The 23,390-nt window shown below is 50.2% G+C and overlaps 1 protein-coding gene across 2 annotated transcripts in view; it reads left to right on the plus strand.

Moving 5' to 3' along the window:
• Window positions 1–4,236, plus strand: part of NUP214 (nucleoporin 214) — an 89,766-nt gene extending 85,530 nt beyond the window's left edge. For both annotated transcript variants that reach the window (XM_018055995.1, XM_018055996.1), the window contains exons 34-36: window positions 1,516–1,655; window positions 2,518–2,542; window positions 3,041–4,236. In XM_018055995.1, the coding sequence (XP_017911484.1) occupies window positions 1,516–1,655; window positions 2,518–2,542; window positions 3,041–3,074 (199 nt within the window). In that variant the 3' untranslated portion in view covers window positions 3,075–4,236. The remainder of the gene's footprint in view (window positions 1–1,515; window positions 1,656–2,517; window positions 2,543–3,040) is intronic.

Genomic DNA, 23,390 nt, shown 5'->3' on the forward strand with positions numbered 1-23,390 from the left:
CTCCTAGCAGAGCTAAAGGATTGGTTAAAGGAAGAAAAACAGTCTGCCCTTACTGCAAGATTGCCCCTCGTGTGGTGACTTGTGTTAGGAAATTCCGAATGAACAGTTTTTACCAAATTCTTTTCTCTTGCGATTGCTGTCCCTGAGCAGACAGCTCCTTAAGCCCCCTGCTGCACTGCAGACCCCCAGCATAGGACTCCCACCCACAGTCCCCGGGCCAGCTTCCACAGGCACCGTCTGGGCCCTGGACACGTTGCAGAGTCTCCAGGGCCGCTCTGCCTTCAAGGCTGCTCTTACTGCTTGGTGTATATGCTCACTTGAAAATGCCATAGTAGAGATTTGCTCCAGAGGGCCCCAGAAATTCAGTCTGGTTACCAAAACCCCAAGGAGAAAATAGCCTTCACCACATCACAAAATCCCAGTGAAATATATGTGGTGATGACTACAAAGTGTCTCATTCGAAGGAAGTATATGAATATCTAAAGTTACTGTCTGCTGGGCCTTTCACAGCCCTCAACCCTGGCTCGGGACTCGTAACACTACAGAGCTGGTGGGTGGGGCCAGGGCCGTTTGGGAGCACTGTTAGGGCACATGGGATGAGTGCTGGCAAAGCGGGAGCATCTTTGTCTCAAAAGTAAACTCAAATGGAGCCCTTGCTCACTACCTCCTCACCTCTCCATGAAAGAGGCTGGTGCAGACATGCAGGCAAGTTTCAAGGAAAGTGAGCGAGTTGATACATTGCTTCTTGGATTTCATGTAGAGACTGATGGGTCTCTTAAGCTGCTCCCAGGAAGTCAGGAAACCCGAAATTAAGGAAAGCTTTGAAAGGAGAGTTGGGGGCGACTTAAACCAGTTTTCTGGCAGGTTCTGACAGATACTGTTTTCTGCAGTGGCCGCCCAGCACATGATATTACAAAGTTGCTGGAAGGTTTGTAGTTGACTGGGAATCTTGAGGTTTTTATTTATTTATTTGAAACCAGCTATTTTCTTCACTAGCAAAAAAAAAGGATCAGGTTCTGCCCTGGCCAGGGGCTCGCCCACATAAATCCTGACTGGCTGGTTAGTTCCGAGTTGTCCAGCAGAATCAAGCACCAGTTTTGGTGGGACATCTCCCAAAGAGCCCATCACCGTTCTTCAGGTCCCCGTCGTGAGTCTGTCTCTGACCCTGGCTGAGACCTGAGGGCTTCCCACAGCCGTGTATGAGAGGCCCGAGGCATGGGTGAGATTAGCCCAGGACCAGTGACGTGGAAGTTCCAGACAGCAGAGGAAAACCCAAACACTGGACAAGTGGGGTTTCATACTGCAGCCCTTTATTTTTCTTCACGAAGCTGAGGCAAAGGTTTGCTCTGGGCTCTAGCCTACTTTTTCTGAGAGGCTGCCAGTTTAAACCAAGCTCATCACTTCGAATCATGTATGTCGCGCATCCTGAGACTCGGGAGGGGGGCTGAGGCTGTTGGGCAGCAGAGGGACCGTGTGGCCACGCTAACCGCAGTCTCCATTCTCACCGGGACGCAGGTTCGGGAGCAGCAGCAACACCACGTCGTTTGGCACCCTCGCCAGCCAGAACGCACCGACTTTCGGATCGCTGTCCCAGCAGTCTGCTGGGTTTGGGAGCCAGAGCGGCGGCTTCTCAGGCTTCGGATCAGGCGGAGGAGGTGGGCAGCCTGACCTCTCCCTACACTGTGGTCTCTCCTTTTGTTCCCCCAGTAAATGTCTGACAACCCTCACCCCTACCCTGACCCTCCAAAAGAATGAATGATTTTACCTGGCCATTCAGTCTGGTACTTGAAAAGCTGAAAGTGCTAGAAAGACACAGTGTTCTTTTTAGGTTTTAATCAGACTTGTAACACTGTGCTGTTTCTTACCAAATAAAGAAATGGCTGACTTGACTTTTCTCTCAAGATTTGAGGACCCCAAAAAATATCCATTCTAACTAGACCTTGATATAAAAGTCTAAACCAGAAGACTCAAAAGATATAGAAGAAAGTAAAACTAAGAGGTAGAAACTTTACAAAATGTCTTTCATTTGATGCCCTACTTCTTCAGATAGTAGAATACCTTTGCAGCACACTTATGAGATGCAAAAGTTAGGTGTTGTCATTATTTTACAAATGACACAGAAACCGCAAGGGGCCAGTTTGCTCCAAGGACTAGACAGTGAGCAGCAGGGCTGGCCCTCAAACCGAGTGTCTAGCTGCTCTGGCCTCAAGGAGAAGAGAAAGCAAGTGGATGGGGGAAGTAGAAAAAGCACGTTTTCTTGATGAAATGAGTTTGTGTGGCATCAGCAACAGTGAGAGGAGGCCTGCCGTGACCCTCTGCTGGCCACGGTGGAGATGGGACAGACCCTGAAACAGCCAGCAGACCACGCCCCTTCCTGCCCCCACCCCCTCCCGGCCTGCGTCTTGTGGGAGGAGGGCTTCCTATGGAGACACAGGGAGGGGGCCAAGGCGCCCTAGAGACCACCTTTGCCTTTCAGGCGTCTGTGTGTTCTAACTGCACCCTTTTCCTCTTTTTCAGGATTCACCTTTGGATCTTCTAACTCGTAAGTACCCCTCTTCAGTTTTGAGTCATTAAGTAAGGGTAGAAGCCTGTGCAGTATGTGAAAACAGTAGTTTTGGTCTGTTTGTACAGTTTGGTATCTATTTTTCCTGTTTAAAATCTTGTTCTGGAAATGGCATTTCAGCAGCAGGTTTTGGGCTGTGTGGACTTGCTGCTCTCAGTAGGCATGTGGCCAGAGGTTCCAGGCCTGGCCTTCTCCTGGGCCATGTGTAAGAGAGAGGACGGTGCCTTCTGCTGAGCAGAGCCTGGAAGGCAGAACCCGAGAGATGCTTTTCCTTATTTCCCTGTTCATTCTCAGAAGCGCCCTGGGCTCCAAGCCCATCCCCAAGTCCTGTTTTTCTGTCCTCACTTTCTGCGTCTGTGCAGAACTGCCTGACACTGGAAATTCCAAGTCCTGCTCTTTGAACACAGGCAGTTGCATGAGCTCCGGAGCCCTTCCTAGAGCAGTAGCTGACCTGCCTCTCCCGGCACTTCCTTGCAGGTCTGTCCAGGGCTTTGGTGGCTGGAGAAGCTGAGTGGGTGTTGGCACTCCTTTCCATCCCTGTGACCCGGTGCGTTCTCAGCTCCCCTTCTCTGAGAAACTCTGCAGCAGTCCTCTGAACTGGATGCTCTCATTGAAATACACCACCCCCTCAAAGAAACAGCAGAAACCAAACTCCAGAGATGCCTGACTGCGTGTTCTGCGTTGCGTTTTGTGTTGGTTGTCCCCCCCTGCTATTAAACTATTCGGTCTGTATCCGCACGGAATGTGTATGGGCCTCCTCCGGTCACAGGCAGGGAGAAAGGTCCCCCATTTCTGGGCTCTGAGGAGCCTGCACCGCCTGGCGGTAGCCAGCAGTGTCTCTCTGCAGAGGCGGCCTCCAGAAGGGTCTGGTGCAGGCTGTGGCCAGGCTGGCGCTTCTCCCAGACGGCCCCCCAGAGGGAAGAGGTCATGTGCCGGCCAGCACCTTTCTGAGGCTGTGACTTGCTGTCTCTTCTTCACTTCTTTCTGCTGCTTGGCATCAGGCCCCTCGAGATGCCAGTATGGCGGCTAGTTGGAGGGAAAGAAGCTCACCGACGCGGGCATTAGCCAAGTCTTGGAAGCGGCACAAGCCCCTCAGAGCGCGGGCGGCTGTGAGGAGCATGGAAGCAGCAGGGCCTGCGATGGCGGCGCCGCCCTGAGAAGCCCTCAGCCCCTCTTCCCAACTTGGCTCTGGGCGCTGAGCATCCCACAAGTGATTCTCACGCTCTGGCAAGGAGGTGGGCAGTCGAATGAGAAACCGCTTTCATTCCAGCAGGCGCTGGTGATGTGGTTGACCGCCCCTGGCTCCTGTCTGTGAACTGCAGTGCTTGCAGACCTGGGTAGGCCCAGGAGCTGAGACGACATCGCTGCTGCCCTTGGCCACCACACGCGTGTGCTAGCGTGGCCTGGAGGTCGAGTTCAGTCTCGCTGAAGTGCTTGTGAGGCAGAGTTCTTCAGATCTGGGAGTATTTAGTTCTTAGGCCTGTGACACCCTAGGCAGTTTCTGACAGACACTGCCTTGCACCAGGCGCAGGCAGAAGCGTATGTTACCTTTCAGGCTCAGAGTGGGACAGCCTGGCCATTAGCAGGGGAGGGGTGGAAAGGGACAATTATTTAGATTTTCGTATACTGGAAAGTTTTATTTTGAAACATTCTAATAAAAGTTTTCCATGCGATTTAGTGTGTCACATTGCAGCCAGCATGGCCTCGCTGCTAATGTGGGCTTGTGGGGAGGGTAGACCTCGGCGAGGAGCCGGGGCCAGAGCCTGCCCTGCCGGCCCCCACTCTGCCAGCGGCTCTGGGTGACGCAGACCCACAGGCCCCAGGCCGGCAGCTTCTGGTTCAGCCGGACTGAGATGGGGCCTGGACGCCTCGGACTGAGGTCAGCAGTTTCTGCCGCTCATCAGAAGAGGAGTCTGCCGGCGCAGCACGCTGGGTTTCAGGAGCCCCAGCGCAAGATTGGGTCCCTGGTGACTTCCCCTATTTTCTGTGCAGTTTGTGAAAGAAGAGTGAGCGTCTGTCCGTCCATTGCACTAAACAGGGCGTCTGCCTCCTTCAGAGAGCCTGGACTTCAGTCCTATCATGGGGACCCTTTTGGTCCTCGAGGAATTGAAAAGCTCGTCTCCACCTGTTCTTGCAGGAGGCCCCTCAGCCACAGAGCTGGTTGCCAGACGTCCACATGCCTGGCCCAGGGTCCTTTCCTCCCGCGCGTGTGCTCCTAACGGGGCCATCTTGAGACAAAGGACCTTTGTCACGGCGGTGGGCCAGTGGCAGGCCTGGCTTTCACGGAGCAGTGTGACTGAGTGACAGGTGCTGAACTGCCCCAGCATGTCCCCCTGCTGACCGGCACCCACACAGAGCCATCTCCTGCCCTTCTGTTTCCCCCCCCCGAGGCACTTTTTTATAAATAGAAGCTGGTTTGGCCTAAACCCTTGACCTCAAATTCTCTGCTTAATCCCCCATCGAGGTGGCATGTGACATCTCTCCAGAAGGCTGTATCAGCTGTGCTCAGCCAGATAAGGTCCTGCACTCACCGGAGGGCGGCAGCCCTGAGGAATGCGCGGCTGGTGTAAGAGCCCCTGCGAGTTCCTTTTTTGGGGTCGATTTCGCTGGTAGGTGGCAGGGGTCATCTCAACACGCAGCCAACATGCATCCCCTGAAACCCAAGCTCCCAGGATATCAGGCGGGGAGTGCAGCCTGCCCAGGGAGGAGGTGGCGGGGTTGCGCCTTTCCCAAGTAGGGGCAGACAGAGAGCAGCCGGTGGAGGGAGGGGGGTCGTGTCCCAGGGAGAAGCCCAGGACGGGGGTGCCCCCAGCTCTCGCAGAGCGGCCGGTGGCAGCAGGAGATGGGCAGTCACAGCAGGCTGGCTTTGTATCTCTGCTTGTGTAACTCAGGAAAGGCAGGAAGGAAGAGGAGGATGGCAGTTTAATGAGCTAGGTCGTGTTTTGCTAGACTTTTCCAGACCTAAATGTCGTTCATTCATAATTGGTGCTTCAGAAGGCGTTGCAGTGATTGAGGCCAGAAATTGAATTTCTCAGGGGCCAGATGAACCCAGCTCACAAACTGGACGCGTGAACCAAGTCCCTTTGCGTGTAGCTGTGGCCGTAGCACCCCCAGTACCTGAGCGGGTGGCCCCTCCATCTGATCCCCCCCACCCCGCCCTGTCCCCACAAGCACCCTGGTTCTGTCTTCAGCTTTCCTTTCCGTCTCTGGCAGCCCCCAGCGATGTTTCTGAGTCAGGTCTCTGGCGCTGTGGAGAGGGTGTGGACATTGCAGGCTGATCTCTCACCCTCACTGGCTCTGGGACCGGGACCAGTTTTCCCTTTTAGTCTCCCTCGGCAGTGAAATCCCAACCTTGGAGGCCCTTGTGAGGATGAAAGGAGGGTCCACCCCTGGAGCACCCAGCACAAAGTAGGTTCTCATTAAATGGTGGCTCTTCAGCCTACAGACCTCACCCTACGTCCCAGGTAAACAATTTTAGATAGATCCCCATGTCAGCCTCATCTGGTTTGTGATAGGGGGCATCTTCCACCTGGCTGTCCAGCCCTAGGCTTAGCAGATAGGGGACCACTCTGGGTGAGCGGTCATCCCCGCTTAACGAAGCTCTAACACAGGTGGGTCCATTTCCGCCTGAGGTGCTGGCCCAGCAGAGCTGAGTTGGTCCCTTGAACCTCTGTTTCCAACAAGCTTCACAGGTGATTCCCACGAAGATGGTCCATGCTCCACGTTTAGAGACAGTAAATACTTTCTCCCAAGGGAACATTCAAAAGAGACTCTCATTCTCATGGCCGTGTTTATTTTGTCATGAGTCCAGGGTGAGAAATCGAGTACCACGGAATGACGAGGAATAACAATAGCGTTGACAGATCTCAAATCAGGTGCATATTTCCAGCCTTGGCCATTAGGTTTTCTTGCTGGCAGAATGGGAGTGTATCAGGGCTAGTGCAAGGCACGATGGGCTCTTTCTTAATGTAAGCTGATATCAAGAGGTTTTTAGAAGGTTTGGGTGAGAAATTGGCTGCTCTGATTAAAGGACATGGTCTAGGGTGCTCTGTGTTACGTACCCTCTGAGCCGCCACAGATGCCTTTGTCATGCTGGCAGACCAACTTTTCAAAACCATTAAAAAGAAAGAAAAGGACACTTCTATAAAAATTGTGAACCTTCGCTTGTGCCAATTAAGTAATCAAGGTCTGTTGGTGGTTAACAACTCTTGGTCCAATCCGTAACTCATACAGAAATCTAGTGTTTCCTTTTACTGTTATCAACTTGGTCACCTAAAAAAGGGACTGCAGAAAATTTTTAAAAATCGAGGACAGACTAGATTTCAGACCAGAATTTCAAGTTAAACAAGAATTAGGGGGAAAAAGGAATTAGGACTGCTCTGAGGAAACCTGGAGAGTCTTCCCCCTCCTCCTTTCCAGCACCCTTGGGGAAGTAGAAATGAATATACAAGGAGAAACGATTAAAACCCCAGTAGATACAGGAGCCACCTTCTCAGTTTTAAACCCTACCAAAATCAAAGGCTCCCTCCCCCAGAGGAATACCTCAGTGCAAATAGTGGGGATTTCCAGTGCACCCAGTAAGGCTTTTAAATCATTACCTTTAGAGTTTAACTTAGCAGAACTTCAAAAACATTCCTTTTTTCCCAGTAGAAAGTACCCCTAGTCACCTGATAGGTAGAGATTCATTAGAAATATATGGCGCCCAGATTTCTTTTACTCCTAAGGGAGAAATGTTTTGAGGTATAAAAGATCAATCAGGTTTCTCTCTTCATATAATGTTTATAGCCCCTGATAAAGGGGATGCAGAGCAAGGAAAACTGCTAGGCTTAGCGCCTAAAGAATTACGGGCATGTGACCCTGCTGACACGGGGAGAACCACCATTAACATGCTGTTCAGTTCAGTCGCTTAGCCGTGTCCAACTCTTTGCGACCCCATGAATCGCTGCACGCCAGGCCTCCCTATCCATCACCAACTCCCAGCGTTCACTCATACTCACGTCCATTGAGTCGGTGATGTCATCCAGCCATCTCATCCTCTGTCGTCCGCTTTTCCTCCTGCCCCCAATCCCTCCCAGCAGCAGAGTCTTTTCCAATGAGTCAACTCTTCACATGAGGTGGCCAAACTACTGGAGTTTCAGCTTTAGCATCATTCCTTCCAAAGAACACCCAGGACTGATCTTCTTTAGAATGGACTGGTTGGGTCTCCTTGCAGTCCAAGGGACTCTCAAGAGTCTTCTCCAACACCACAGTTCAGAAGCATCAATTCTTCAGTGCTCAGCTTTCTTCACAGTCCAAATCTCACATCCATACATGACCACTGGATAAACCATAGCCTTGACTAGACGAACCTTTGTTGGCAAAGTAATGTCTCTGCTTTATAATATGCTATCTAGGTTGGTCATAACTTTCCTTCCAAGGAGCAAGCGTCTTTTAATTTCATGGCTGCAGTCACCATCTGTAGTGATTTTGGAGCCCAAAAAAAGTCTGACACTGTTTCCACTGTTTCCCCATCTATTTCCTATGAAATGATGCGACCAGTTGCCATGATCTTCATTTTCTGAATGTTGAGCTTTAAGCCAACTTTTTCACTCTCCTCTTTCACTTTCATCAAGAGGCTTTTTAGTTCCTCTTCACTTTCTGCCATAAGGGTGGTGTCATCTGCATATCTGAGGTTATTGATATTTCTCCTGGCAATCTTGATTCCAGCTTGTGTTTCTTCCAGCCCAGCGTTTCTCATGATGTAACTCTGCATATAAGTTAAATAAGCAGGGTGACAATATACGGCTTGATGTACTCCTTTTCCTGTTAGGACCTAGCCTGTTGTTGTTGCTTCCTGACCTGCGTATAGGTTTCTGAAGAGGCAGGTCAGGTGGTCTGGTATTCCCATCTCTTTCAGAATTTTCCACAGTTTATTGTGATCCACACGGTCAAAGGCTTTGGCATAGTCAATAAAGCATTACCATAGACCACAATAACACCTGCCCAAGTCATCAGTATCCCTTGAAGCAGGAAGCTATAGCAGGAACCCTAGTGGTGGTGGTTTAGTCACCAAGCTGTGTCCAACTCTTCCCAATTCTCGGACTGTAGCCTACCAGGCTCCTCTGTCGATGAGATTTCCTAGGCAAGAATACTGGAATGGATGCCATTTCCTTCTACAGGGGATCTTCCCAACCCAGGGATCAAACCCACGTCTGCATTGCCAGGTGGGTTCTTTACTGCTGAGCCACTAGGGAAGCCCGTAGAGGAAGTAAAACCCTTGATTATCAGCTTCCGTTAAGGAAGGGCTCACTGTCCCTTGCACTAGCCCATCCTGCCAGTTAGAAAACCTAATGGCAAAGGTTGGAGATTGACACAGGATTTGAGATCTAGCAACGCTATTTTTATTCCTTGTCACTCTGTGGTACCTGACCCCATACCTTACTGTCCTATATCCCTAAAAGCAGTGACTTCTTTTCTGGGATGGTATCTCTACATACCGAAGTGCATCCTTCAGTATCCCAGTACATCCCGATGATCAGTATCTTTTTTGCCTTCACTTGGAGTGAATGGCATTATGCGTGGACTGTGATGCCAGTGGGCTCCACTGAAAGCCCCACTTGCTCTTCTCAGGTATTAAAAGCAGATTTAGATGATCTAGCTTTTCCTCATATATCAATCTTGATACAATATGTAGATGACTCGCTGTTGTGTTCAAATTCCTTAACAGATAGTCAGCAAGACACCCTGTACTTGCTCCAGAAGTCAGCTTCAAAAGGACATACGGGGTCCAAGAGAAACCGCAGCTGGGCTTTCCTGGTGGCTCAGTAAAGGGTCCATCTGCAACGCAGGAGACCCGGTTTGATCCCTGGGTCAGGATGATCCCTGGGTCAGGACGATCCCCTGGAGAAGGGAATGGCTACCCACTCCAGTATTCTTGCCTAGAGAAGTCCATGGGCAGAGTTGTCTAGCGGGATACAGTCCATGGGGTCTCAAAGAGTCAGACACAGCTGAGTGACTAACACTTTCACAAGGCTAACGTAAAGAATTCAAGACATGTGATAGCTAAGGGTGGCTATTAATTGATCTAGACAGAGTAAAGGGCCTGCTGGCCTTCCCTGCCCCGAGAACAGAAAGGCAACTGAGAGGTTTTCTAGACCTTGCAGGCTACTACAGGAACTGGACTCCAAGTTTTTCCACTAAATCATAAACATTCTATGATTTAGTTAAACAAGACCAAACTGAAGCTCTTTGCTGGGAAACAGAACATTCTAAAGCTATGGAGACCCTTAAGGGCCTCCTGGTAAAGGCCCCAGCCTTAGGACGTCCACATTAGGATTGACCCTTTTTCCTTTGTCCATGGAAACCAGAGTGCTGCGCTAGGGTATTGTCCCTACCGCATGGCGGCTCCTTCCAGCCGGTAGATATTAGAGCCTGCAGCTAGATGCAGTAGCCAGTGGCCTTCCTCCGTGTCTCTGAGCTGTCACTGCAACAGCTATGATGTGTTGAACCACAGGAGAGAGAGTTCTGAGTCACCCTGTCACTATCTTTGTTCCACACTTTGTGGAAGCCTTACTAAACTCTCCTCACGCACAGCATTATTCACCAAGTCAATTAACTTCTCCTAAGATTGTCCTGTTCTCACCAAACAAAACTCTCCACAGGTGTAACAACCCAGCCACCTTGCTCCCAGAAAAGTTGGATGAGGAAAAGCTCTATTGTATTGTTGCAACTAACAGTCTTTTATTTCCTAGGATTGACTTTGGAGATAGTCTGATGAATAATCCTAATCTTATTTTATTCACTGACGGTTCATATTTACGAGGACCTCAGGGAGAATACCAGGCTGGCTGTGCTGTTGTGTCTCCAGTGTCCATCCTCGAAAATGGGCCTTTGCCTAATGTCTCTTCCACCCAACAGGCTGAGTTAATAGCACTGACCCGGGCGTGTCCGTTGGCAAGAAGAAAGTCTGCCGGTATCTGCACGGACAGCCGCTGTGGTTTGGGAGCGGCACGTGATTTTGGTATGCTTTGGAAACAGGATTTCTGGCACCCTCAGGACGGCCCATCAAACACGGGAAGCAGGTCGCAGAGCGGGGAGATGCCATCCTGCTGCCGTGCGCCCTTGCTCTCGTCAAGATGCCAGGCCACTGAAAGGCTGACGCTGCACAGGCCAAAGGAAACCCTTCAGCTGATGGTGCCACCGAGACAGCAGCCTCTCTCGCAATCAACAGCCAACTAACCACTGCCTTTTCCCTTTCAGTCTCCAGTAACCCCACTAACACATTGTCCAAGTTTCAGAGAACAGTAGCAGGCCAAGAAAAAGACACCTGTGTACAGAAGGAAGGGAGGTTTCAACTGCAGCAGAGAGTAGGGCCAAATGGGAAACCTGTCCTTCTGTTTTCAGCCCAGTATCCTGTTTTACAATACATTCACGAGTAAACTCCTTGGAACCCAGATAAGATGGTGTTGTGGGGTAAACAATATTTTTGGATGCCTTTCTTTACCATAGCTCAGAAGGTCTATTCAGAATGCGATTCGTGTCCAAAGTATCACCCAGGAAAGGCCCTGTGTGGTTCTCAGAGAGGTTTGCCGTGACCTGCAAGTCCTTCTGAAGTATGGCAGATTGATTTTAGAGCAGAAGCCTCCCTTGCAAGGTTATCAGTATGTTCTTGTTACGATGTGGGTGTTCTTGTCATGATCTATGTGTTTTCACACTGGGTTGAGGCATTCCCCTGCAGAAGGGCCACGGCACAGTCAGTCAGGAAGCTGCTTTTAGAAAGTGATTCCCATCTGGGGAATCCCCTCAGAACTACACAGCAACAGAGGGACTCATTTTACTGGACAGATTGTTAAGGAAATTTGTAAAATTTGGCCTATTATGCAACACACCCACTGTGCCAGTCTTCTGGGTTAGTAGAAAGGGCAAATCGAACAAATGAAAACTCAGTTGGCTGAAATAATGGTTGCTTATTTCTTTCCCTATCCTGCGACCCTTCCGTTGGCTCTCCCCAATCTCAGATCCACTGCTTTTGGCTAACATCATTTCTCTCCCTTCGAGATTATCACAGGGAGACCAGTGAGAATGGATGAAGGGTTATATGATCCTATGTGGCTAAAGGGAGATATATTACATAATTGCAAAGTTTTAATCAAATTATTAGCAGGACATCCTAAGCTTGTTTCTGAAGCTTATCACAGTAATCTGTCCTCATATGAAGATCAGATGTCGCGTGACTTACAACCAGGAGATTGTGCGTACTGGAAAAGACAAATCTAACGGACCCCCTCCAATCTAGATGGAAGGGCCCTTGTCAGGGTCTTTTAACTAGCTCATGTGCAGCGAAACTGAAGGGTATTGATTCTTGAATTCCTATTTCCCACCTAAAAAGGGCTCCTGAACCAGAATGGTATGTAGCAAGAACTGCTGACCTCAAACTCACTTTAAGACGTCGCCCTAATGAGGTAGAAATACCAACGCCAGGACCGGACGAAAAGAGACTGCTACCCCAAGATGCTGGACCTGACCTGTATGATTGTTTGTGACGTTTTCTTCTCGGTTTCTTGGACTCTTACAGATGAATCAAATGGACATGATCTTATGCAGATTTTAAATCAGATTGTTGGGTTTGTGGTCAATTGCCTGCATCCCGTACTTCTGGTTTACCACGGTGGGTTTCTCCCCTCCGAGGCTCTGATTGGATGGCTCTTAGTTTATTTTAGAAGAAAGGAATTATAGTGCTGTCTGGGCCACCATTGATTCACTAGATGGGACCCACTCACTCGGCCAATCAAACACACCTATTCTGACCCTGGCCATAAATACGAAATTTCGCTTTAGATTGCTCAAGCTAAATCAGAACAACAAGCTAAATTTCAGTCAAAAAATGTAAATTCTGTGCTCTCAGGAGGGACCCTTCCCCAGTTGTGGGATGGATTTGTCTGGCTAAAACACCAGGCTATTGTAAGTTCTCTAAAGGCCTCCCTATGCTGGGAACAGTCAAATCATACTAACTAGCCTAATAACACTAGAAAATTAGAATGGGCACCTTGTGAAAAATGCCAGTATATCATTTCCCTTAAAGATAGTGATTGGTACGGAACAGGTTGGATCAGACAACCAGAAATGTGCTGGGTGGCACCTGACAGGACTCAGTGGCTCTGTGGGTCCAATCTGTGGCCCTGGGTGGCTGGGAAGGTGTACTTTAGGATTCCCTTGGGCTCAGGGCCCCTTATGTACAAATTTACATGTAACTCCAGCAAATTTACCATCCATCCGAGCCTGACGAACTGAGAGATCTGTGTTTCACTGGTATGATCATTTGGCAGCTATTTTTGTGCCTTTGCTAGGATTGGAAGATGTAATTTCCCACATTGAAACCTTAACAAAATTCACTCAGAAGCCTTTAAATGATAGCAACCAGGCTATTAGCCTGCTAAATTCTGAGGTCTCTGTGATGAGGAAAGCTGTCTTACAAAATCGAATAGCCCTTGATATCCTCACAGCATCTCAAGGGGGCACCTATGCCATAATTCAAACTGAATGTTGCGTTTACACACCAGACAAATCCTCTAATGCAACACATTTAATGACTCATCTGAAAAATCAGATGGCTGCCTGAGATGATCCATTTCCTAACCTTGGTGATCTTTTGGGAAGATGGTTTGGCTCTGGAAACCCGTGGCTTAAATCCCTGCTTGTAACTTTAATAACATTACCAGCTGTATTACTCACAATTTTGTTGCAGCAAAAACAGAAGTGGAATTTTTCCTGAGAACAAGGAAAGTAAAGAGAACTGTGAGCAGACTAGAGAAGAAACAATGGGCCTGAAAGAGCTGATCACTCCTGGCTTTACTTTAACTGTTGCTAATCTGTGCTCTGTATCTCTCAGAACTAACCTGCACCCACTGCCCCTAACTCCGCATGAGTTACACCCTGCACCGACCTCCCCAGCTCTGCATGTTGCATCGTGCACCGACCTCCCCTAACTCTAGGCAGATTACATCCTGTACCTGGTGCTCACCTTCCCCACGCTTCTTTGCAGATCACCGCTGTAGCTTTTTGCATTTTAGAAAGAAGGACGCAATACCATAAACCAGAGACAGACCCACGTACCGGCCTACCTGATGCGAGCGCTAACCGTTTTGAAACAATGCAAGAAGAATGAAGACTCACTGCTTTGCGCTTATCAATTACCCCAGACCGCGAGCCCCATCTGTGTGATCCCCGCAGATTCCCCGTCGTCGTAGGGGCACGGTTCTTGAGGCGCTAGCCTGCTGCGTTCTCCCTTCAGCCAGCTGAGAACTAAAGCCATCTTTCTATTTCCTCCAGACCCTGTCTCCATAATTTTTTATTTGGTGGACAGAGAAAGCCAAGATTTTGGCCGGAACTATTTTATAAGATTGTTGTCGGGTTTCCCTGGTGGCTCATTGGTAAAGAATCTGCCTGCCAATGCAGGAGACAGGGGTTTGATCCCTGATCCAGGAAGATCCCGCGTGCCCCAGAGCAGCTGAGCCTGTGGACCACAACTATTGAACCTGTGCTCTAGAGCCCAGGGATCACAACTGCTGAAGCCCACACGCCCTAGATCCTGTGCTTTGCAACAAGAGAAGGCACTGCATTGAAAAGCTCGTGCACCATAACTAGCAAGCAGCCCCCACTCCACAAGCAGAGAAAAGCCCGCACAAGCAGTGAAGATCCAGCACGCCAAAGATAAATAAAATTATTTTTTTAAAAAAACAGAAGATTGTTGTCTCTTGCATTACACGATGTGTAACCAGGCCCCTGGCCAAATTAATGATGAGGCCAAATTAATGATGGCTAAACATCTTGAAGAAATAGATCATGTGTATAACATAGAATAATTATAACTGTGATTCTAGATATGGGAAGAAGCAACAAGGGAAATATCTCCTGGACCATAATAGGTTAGTAGATAGAGGATCCAGAGAAGCTTTAACATTAGTCGCTCAGTCGTGTCTGACTCTGTGACCTCATGGACTGTAGTCCGCCAGGCTCCTCTGTCCATGGGATTATATTGGAGTGGGTTGCCACTTTCTTCTCCAAGAGATCTTCCCAACTCAGGGATCAAACCTAGGTCTCTTGCATTACAGACGGATTCTTTACCATCTGAGCCACCAGGGAAGCCCTTTGATTATCTCCCAATGAGCCTAATCCAAAAATTAACACCTGGAGTGACGCATCCGTGAGAATCTTGCCTGATCCAGGATGAGCCTCCCAGCACCATGGGGGACAAAAATTGGTCATGAGATGCCCCCCAAATATTGGCCGAATTCTGGACCAAGAGGAGGAACTGAGCAGTGGAGTATTTCCCGCCATATCAGTTGACAACGAACATCACAGTCACCGGCAATTGCAGCCGCCAGGGAAGGTGAGCTGGTGAGCCCTGAGGGAATGCAGGGAGGAAAGAACACCTGCCATCTAGCAGCCGTCAGACCGCAGCTACTCCCTCCAGCGAGCCCGGAGGAAGCTCAGAATGTGAAAAACACAGGAAACCGGCCCCAGATGGCTGAGGTGCATATGAAAGGGATGATTTCAGGGAGCCCAGATGCTTGCCTCCTCCCATACAGAGAAAAGCAATAAATTCCTTAATTTAGGATTATCTGGTTTTCTTTCATTCACAAAAATACGCTTGACATTTAGACTCCCTCCCGGCCTTAAGTCCTAAAAATTTCCACCAAGTAAAGCAGAACCCTCAACTTTTAGGTAGCATGTTATTTTTTGAGTCGACAGGGCGAAAGGATCTTTCTGAAATCACTGATGAGAAGCACCGAGTTTTACGTTTCAGCTGCGTTTTGGGCACCTGCTCAGAAGAGAAGGCACAGGTGGGCCGTCAGCTCCTTCCCCTGGAGGCAGTGTCTGACCGCCGCTTTGGTGAAGTGTCCCCGGTTAACGGGCGCAAGGAGGCCCCCTCCCCAGCTCCATCTTGTCTGCCACACCGCTCACTCCCGCTGTCTCTTGTCTCCACGTCATACTTTTAGACAAAATACCGGAGGAGGACGAGAGGCAGCTCTGTCATGCTTTTCTCTCCAGTTCCATCAGCCCCGGGTTCCCACTCAGTCTCATGAAGCCCCTGTCCAGCGCTTCCAGGCACGGGCCGGCTCTCCGACTCCTGCTCCTTCTGTTAGGAGGTGTCGCCTGCTGAGAGGAGAGCAGGGGCGGATGTACCTCCTGGCCCCAGCTTCTACCATCAGTCCCTTCCTCCTCCTACCCTGGTTCGCTCCGATTTGTCTGTTCCTCACTCACATGGTGGGGTGGGGGGAGCAATCAGACTGAGATGGTTTTAGCCCCCAAACCTCCCCTATCTTCAGAATGTTTCCTGTGGGAAGACTGTGTTTGCGGGCTGTCGCTCAGTTGTGTCCGACTCTTTGCGACCCCGCAGGCTGTAGCCCTCAGGCTCCTCTGTCCAGCAGATTCTCCAGGCATGAATATTGGAGTGGGTTGCCATTCCCTGGATCTTTGCGACCCAGGGATTGAACCTGCATCTCTTACGCCTCCCGCATTAGGCAGGCGAGTTCTTTACCACTAGGCGCCACCCAGGAAGCCCGGAAAGTTTGTATATTCATCCAAAACATATAGGGTTCCGTGGGTCAGATAAGTTGGGGACAAGAGTGAACAGAACAAGATTGATCTTTCTATTGAAGGACGCTGTGTGTGTCTTTACTATGCAGATTTGCTTTGTAAATCAGTAAGATGAAATAGTCCTCCGTTTCCCAAACATTGTGACTGTGGAACCTTCCTTCTGGAGCCAGGTTCCTTGGAGCTTATCTTTGCTTCGTCGTGGGTGTCTCTGGACAAAAGCAGAGCTTATTTACTTCCCGAGGGTTGTGTTTCCAAGACGTTCCTCTCTTGTATTTGATGATAACAGGAGTGAGAATTCATTCAGTGATTACCGGCTGCCAGGCACTGCCTGTCCTGAGTGTTTCATGGACATTTTCAGGTGTAACTTACGCCTTTCAGATACGAATGAGGCCAAGTGAAGAAGCAGTCTGCTGAGTCCCAAGCGTGGGTAGCGGTGGAGCCAGAAAGGAACCCTGGGCGGTGCTTCCTGCCTGCCCCACCCCGCAGCCCCCTGCCCTCAGCTAGGCCAGGCCATCATCACTGGCTCTCACAATCATTCTTCCTGAAGCTGGTCACTCCTTTTAGAAGAAATAACCTGCCCAATTGTGCCAAGGACCCTGCCAAGCCCCTCACATGCCTATCGCGTCCACCCCACGGAACGACGACGGATATGGACTCCGGTAAATGCTCTGCCTGTCGTGTAGTCGCTTACTGGCTCCAACCTTGTACGTGATTGTCTGTCTAAGCCGCAGCCCCCGGGGAGGCGGGGTGGGGGCAGGGGCCGAGTCCGTTGAGCCCGTGTTGGCACACGCCGTCCACAGATGGGAACCTGCCAGCCGCTTTCGGAGGAAGGTGATCAGACCCTGGAGGAAGCAGCTGGCCTCAGGCCCTCTGGCCGGCTAATCCCCTCCTTCCTGCGCTGTCTCTTGGGGTGGGGTGGGGGGGCTCTGTCTTTGAGGCTTTCCAGAGTCCCCCAGGAGGTCAGCCACAGACCCACCAGGCGGCAGTGGCTCCATTGTTCAGCCCCTCCCTCTGTGCTTATAAATAGAACCCCATCCATCCCACAACCCCAGCCGGAGATTCTCCACATTGTTTGTGGCCCTGGATCGCCAGCTGTGGAGAGCAAGTCTGTGCAGGCGGGGTGGGGTGGGGTGGTGTGGGGGGCTGGCCAGAGCCTCGGGCCCTGCGTCACAGTGGGGCCGAGCTCATCCTCCTTTAGGTGGTGTTCACAACCATGCCTGCTATCGAGAAGGTCCGAGAAGGAAATCCTTACTGTGGCCTGCGGGTCATACATCCAGGCCCGCCTACCCCAGCCGCCCCCTCTTGCTTCACCACCTTCCTCTGCAGGCCCTTCTGTACTCTCTCTTCCTCAAACAGCCCGTGGGCCTCCCTCCCTGCTCAGGGCTCTTCCACACTCATCTCTGCTGCTGGGCCCTCCACTCACCCTGCAGGTCTCAGTTTGAATCTTTCTGCTTCCCCCACCAGCAGCCCCCACCCCACCCCGGGCTGCCTGCCCTGCTCAGACTCAACTGTGTCCCGTCCTGCTGCCGTGTTGAGGCCCACATCGCGGTTACAATCATTCATCGGTCGGACGGGTGGATCGTTGGTTTGTCTGGTCTGTTCCATGCCTTCTCCCCGCTGCACCCCCAGTTTTCAGCTCAGTGCGGACAGAGGTCGGGCCAACCTTGTCTGTCCACAGCCCCCGATCAGGCCAGGGCGGCAGAGTCAGGAACTGTGGGCAGAAGCCACCCAGGATGACTTTCCAGAAGCAAATAGGAGTTCCTTTCCCCACCTCCCACCCCACCCGAAGCCAGAACCCATCAGGGGAGGACACGGGGGTTGGAGCAGGGCTGCTGTTCAGGGAGCACGGAGCCAACTGATCATACCAGGGCCACACAGCGTCCCCCAGCCAGGGGCCTGGCTCTTGGCTCTCTGTGCAAGCTGGCTGGAGCCCCCCACAGGCGTCACTGCAGTCGCTGGGCCCGTGGTTCCCACCCTGCCCGGTGGCCCCCAGGTTCTCAGCATCCCTGGACAGTGCTTGCTTGGGGCTGGACTCGCTGTCTGTGGCCCGCGGCAGGTGACATTGGGCAGCGTGTGGGGGGCACAGGCCAGAGGCAGAGAGGCCTGGGTACAAAGCTGTCCTCCTGAGACTTCCCAGCTGCAACTGGTCGTGTCCTCCGTCCAAGTTAGAAGCAGGCAGAGGCCACACGCCTCTCGGAGCAGGTGCGCACTAGGCCGTGCCTGCACGTCACCAGTGGCTTCCCGGGGAGAGGCGAGAGGCCCACGAGCTGTGGCAGCCCAGCTCAAGCAGGTGAGCCCCCGTGCCCGCCCCCTGCGCCCCCCACCTGGGCACAGCCTGCCACGCTTTCATCTGCTCAGTCCCTGAGGAGGGACAGGCCTCAGGCTGAAAGATATGTGGCCCCTGCTTCCGCCTGACTCATCCTGATACAGGAGGGTGCAAGCCTCACACACACACATGCATGCACACACACCTGTCCAGGCTACACACACACACACACACCCATCCAGGCTACAGGTTCCCTGCAAGTAAGAGCCACCAAATCCACAACTCACACCCGCCATGCTCCTCTCCAGCCCCACCCCTTGCTAATCTGCCCATCCCAGAGCCCTCCAGCTGGCCCGGGGGTTGCGGGAGGAGCAGGAAGGGCCGCGGTGCCAAATTTTGAATCACTGGCTGCAACTGACAGAAGGAGCCGTGCGAGCCGATGCAACGGCCTGGCCGTCACCACCCGGCATTTTCAGAAGCACTTAGAATTCTCAAGTCCTGGGCTGTTTTGCTTTCAAATCGCTTTCATGCTCTGCGTTTTAGGGAACAAAGATGTGCCCCAGTGTAGGGAAATGAAACTGCTATAATTGCAAGTTTCTACCTACAGCACAGCCCAGACCTCTGCCACCAGCCCTCCTGTCCCGGACCCACGAGAACCACGCTCCTCTCTTTGATCAAGTAGCAGCAGTTGCTCCGAGCTGCACTCAGGCCGGCTCCTCGTCTCCCCTTGGGGCTTCGGGCAGCTGACCCGCCCCCTGACCCGACTCCTGTCTACAGCTTCAGCTTTCTTCATCTTGAGTCATTCTGGAAACAGGAATAAACATCATCTCTGAGACATTCGAGCCAAGTGGCCAGTGTTGCAGATGGTGGCACTGGTAGTCACCGTCCACAAGCATGTGCTCACGTGTCCTACTTCCTGTGTGCATCTCACGGCCGGGCCCTCGTTAGATGGTGCACCCGTCACATCTCCTCCTGGTGGGCAGTGGGTCCGACTGCCCCAGCCACAGGCCCTCTTCTCACCAAGTGTGTTGCTGGCTGTGAGATGTGTGTTCTGGGTGGAGGTGGGCCCTCCTGTGGCCTTAGCACGCAGCAAAGCCAGCCCCGGTGGGACTCAAAGAAGCGCAGCATTTAGGGGCTGAAAATGGTCCCGTTTGATTCCATCCTCAATACAGAAAGGAATTCAGACCTAAAAATGGGAAGAAAGTGACTCAATCCAGCAAGTAGAGTTTATTGGTTAAGATCGAGTGGACACAAGGAATTCTGGGCTAGAATTCCATCCTAGCTGTGTGACTTCAGGCAAATCACTTAGCCTCTCTGAGTCTCAGTTGTTTCACCTATATAAAAAGGGGAGTGCTTTTTAAAAAGGGGAGCAATGATAATATATTTGTCCAGATTTGCTGAGGATTAAATGAGACGTTATGTGTAAAGCTGGTATTATTCTCCTCACTTATTAGACTGGGCGCAGCAGCCTGAGTTCCCCATACCTGACCTACTTCTCATTTATTGCACGTAAGGAGCCTTGTGCTCAGTATATGACAATAATCGAAGAGCTAAAATGAGTCTGTTGCAAGCTCTGAGGCTCTTCTCTGTTAGCTGTTTATATACTCCAAAACAAATGAGCTTGACTGCCCAGAGCTAAATGTTTCTCAGAGCATTACAACTCAAAAAGACATGCAAGATAGGTCAGCTTGTGCAATAGATGTTCACTGGATAAGAAAAATAACCACAGTCAAACTGGTAAATGTTTTATCTTCACATTTTCAGCCACGGGCCCTGAGAATCAATCATTCAACGTTGCATCCCGGGACTCTAGCTGTAACGTGGGTCCCTGCAGTCCTGGAAGGTCTCAGGGGGCAGCAGGAACACGTGGTCCATCTGAGACTCTGGCTCCACAGGTGCCTGTCGCTCAAAGGTGTAAACTGTGGGTGGTGGCTGTTCACCCACATGAGTCCCTAAGTGCCTCTGGGTGCCCCTAATGCCCTCTCTGCACACGTTTCCCCAGTGGAATGGCACCCACAAAGGAGAGATTTCACTTTTCATTCATCCATGTTAAAGCCAGCTCTCTCAAAGTGCGCTGGGCCTGAAATTGGAAACTGCAAATACACAGAAATTAAAACTCTGCCCCGAAGAAGCTTCTAGTCTGATTTTTGTTGTAGAGATCAGCCTTTTCATGATGGTGTCCGTCCACTCTTGGATATGAAATCAGAATGTGCCTTGGACTTCCCTCAACCTCATTTCTCTTTGCAGTGGTTCTTCTTGCCTATAAAGTGGTTTAGTCGCTCAGTCGTGTCCGACTATTTTGCAGCCCCATGGACTGTAGCCCACCAGCCTCCTCTGTCCATGGGATTTCTCAGGCAAGAATACTGGAGTAGGTTGCCATTTTCTTGTCCGGGGTATCTTCCCGACCCAGGGATCAAACCTACGTCTCCTGTATTGGCAGGCGGCTTCTTTACCACTGAGCCTCCAGGGAAGCTCTATAAAGGAGTATTTTGTGCCAAAGGTATTGGATTAGGGAATTTGGAATGAGAAAGGACCCCAGCTCTACTCATCATTTAATGTCAATCAGGGCACAAGAAGAACTTGCCTGAGCAGATAGAGCTGATCTATGCAAGTGAATTGAATTTCCAATTGGATTCTTAATCAAAGATGTTTATTTTGTCTTACCTGCTAAACTTCTGTCAAGAACAAATAGAACAGTCAGAGTACACTCAGCTTAGCGACCTGGTAACGGGAAACAGGACCATGGGGGCCTATGTTACGGTGACCCGTTGCCACTTGTGAGTCTGTTAATGCTGTCCGACAGCGACTCCTGTTTATTTCCTGGCACTAACACCAGATTGGATGGGTAGGAGAGGGCAGAGGACTAGAGGGGAAGACAAAACCACTCATCTTTAAAGTAAACCTGTTTCAGCCTGTATCTTGGTCACCGATGCCAGAGCTATGGACCAAGTTCCCAAACCTCTGGGCAACATCCTCTAGAAAGGTCTGTGGATCTGAAAACGGAAGTTTTCCTTCAACACAGAATTCCTTAGATTTCCTTCACATGCGAGGAAAATGCCTTAGAAAAGGTTACCCATCTGAGGTATTCCCAACTGAAAGCACGGGGGAAATCTACAGGGAACCCTAGGTCCCTGTTGAGATCTGTAGCTATCATGAGACTTTCTACTGCATCAAAGCTGTCAGGAGAGTGGGGATTCTTGAAGTTTGGAGGAGGGCCAGATTTTCTCCAGTGAGCATCAGCATTGCCTTGAATTGGTCATGGTTTTCAGTTGCTACTTACGAGTGAATTCATAAATTTGAGGATCACTTGTCCTCTTGGATGGGTCATTATATTTCTGTGAAATTGCTGCCGTAATGCCTTTTTCGAAAAAATTAGTCGATCCCTCTAATTCTCGGTTGTTTCCGAGTTCTTTTCCTCTAGAAATTGTAGAAATGCATGATACTGGCCCTCGAATTCTTTTTTCTTTCCAAGGATGCTGACTTTGTCTATTTCCAGGAAGATGAATTACTAGACACCAGATTTACCTTCCTCCTAAAACAACTAAAAATCCAGTCAGTTTTTCAAGACAGTTGACAGCAAACAGCAAGTGACAGTGACCCCTGAGATTCAAGGAACAGATGAAGTGAATCCTGCAACCTCCCCAGTTTCCTGCCCAGGGAACGTAATGGGTCACAGCACCAGAAAGGAGCATCCAGGCGGGGCCCAATAGTCTTTCTGCGCTCGTAAGGCGAAGTGTCGGAGAAGACGGGTGCACAGCGAGAATTCTGGACTCTGCCAAGGGTCTGTCTCCGGCACGAAGCACTGATCAGCACACACGTGAGGAAATCCCGTGTCTGGAGAAAAAGCAACATGAAAGGATTAGAGACAAAGTCCCAAGGACTCCAGGCCATAAACTAGTGCTGGTTCCTATCAACCAAAGTAGAAAACCTCATTATTCACTTAGCATTAGATAATATACTCAGAAGGGTCCTACCTCAGTGAAGTGAAATGAAATGAAGTCGCTCAGTCATGTCTGACTCTTTGCGACCCCATGGGCTGTAGGCTACCAGGCTCCTCCGTCCATGGGATTTTCCAGGCAATAGTCCTGGAGTGGATTGCCATTTCCTTCTCCAGGGGAGCTTCCCAACCCAGGAATCAAACCTGGGTCTCCCACATTGTAGACAGACGCTTTACTGTCTGAGCCACCAGGGAAGTCGGGGTAAATGAGTCCTAACAAAATGCCACTCTTATCTAGCAAAGCTTAGAAGCAAGATCCAGATAAAGAAGATCACTTCCAGATCCCAGAATTAAGCTCAGGAAACTCACAGGGATACAAAATACCCAGTACGCAATGAAATAAATTTCACAACGTCCAGCATCCAACCAAAAATTACCAAGTATGCAAAAAGAGAAATGTGAGCTGTTGTGAGGTGAAAAGTCAATTGAAACTAATCCAGAAGTGACCCAGGTGATATAATTAGTGGTTAAGAATTTTTCAATCATTATTAAAACTGTATATGTTTAAGAAGCTTAAAAAAAAAAAAAAAAAGACAACATGTTAAATAGGGGCATGGAAAAGACCAAAGTAGAGATGAAAATTATAATGTCTGAAATGAGAATATCCTGGACGGGATGAATACAGTATTATACACTTTGGAGGAAGATTCGTGAACTTGAAGACACAGCAATAGGAACACCCAAAATGAACCACACAAAGGAGGCTGAGAGAAAATTGAAACTGAGCATCGGTAAACTGAAGAGCAACCTCAGGCAGCTCAATGTATGTGTCATAAAACTCCCCGAAAAGAGAGATGAGGGAAATAGAAAAGATATCAGAAATGTTAACTACATGAGTAAATATAGAAATGGGGGGGTATTTTTCAAGTCTCTTAGGCTATTGTAGGGCTCATCAACTATGGGTTAAAGACGTAGTAAACTTCACAGGACTGGGGGAAACAGGGGCCCACTCCTGGGGACACAGAGAAAATGGCGCAACAAGGAGT

This window comes from Capra hircus, chromosome 11, assembly GCF_001704415.2.
Source record: "Capra hircus breed San Clemente chromosome 11, ASM170441v1, whole genome shotgun sequence".
NCBI lineage: Eukaryota > Metazoa > Chordata > Mammalia > Artiodactyla > Bovidae > Capra > Capra hircus.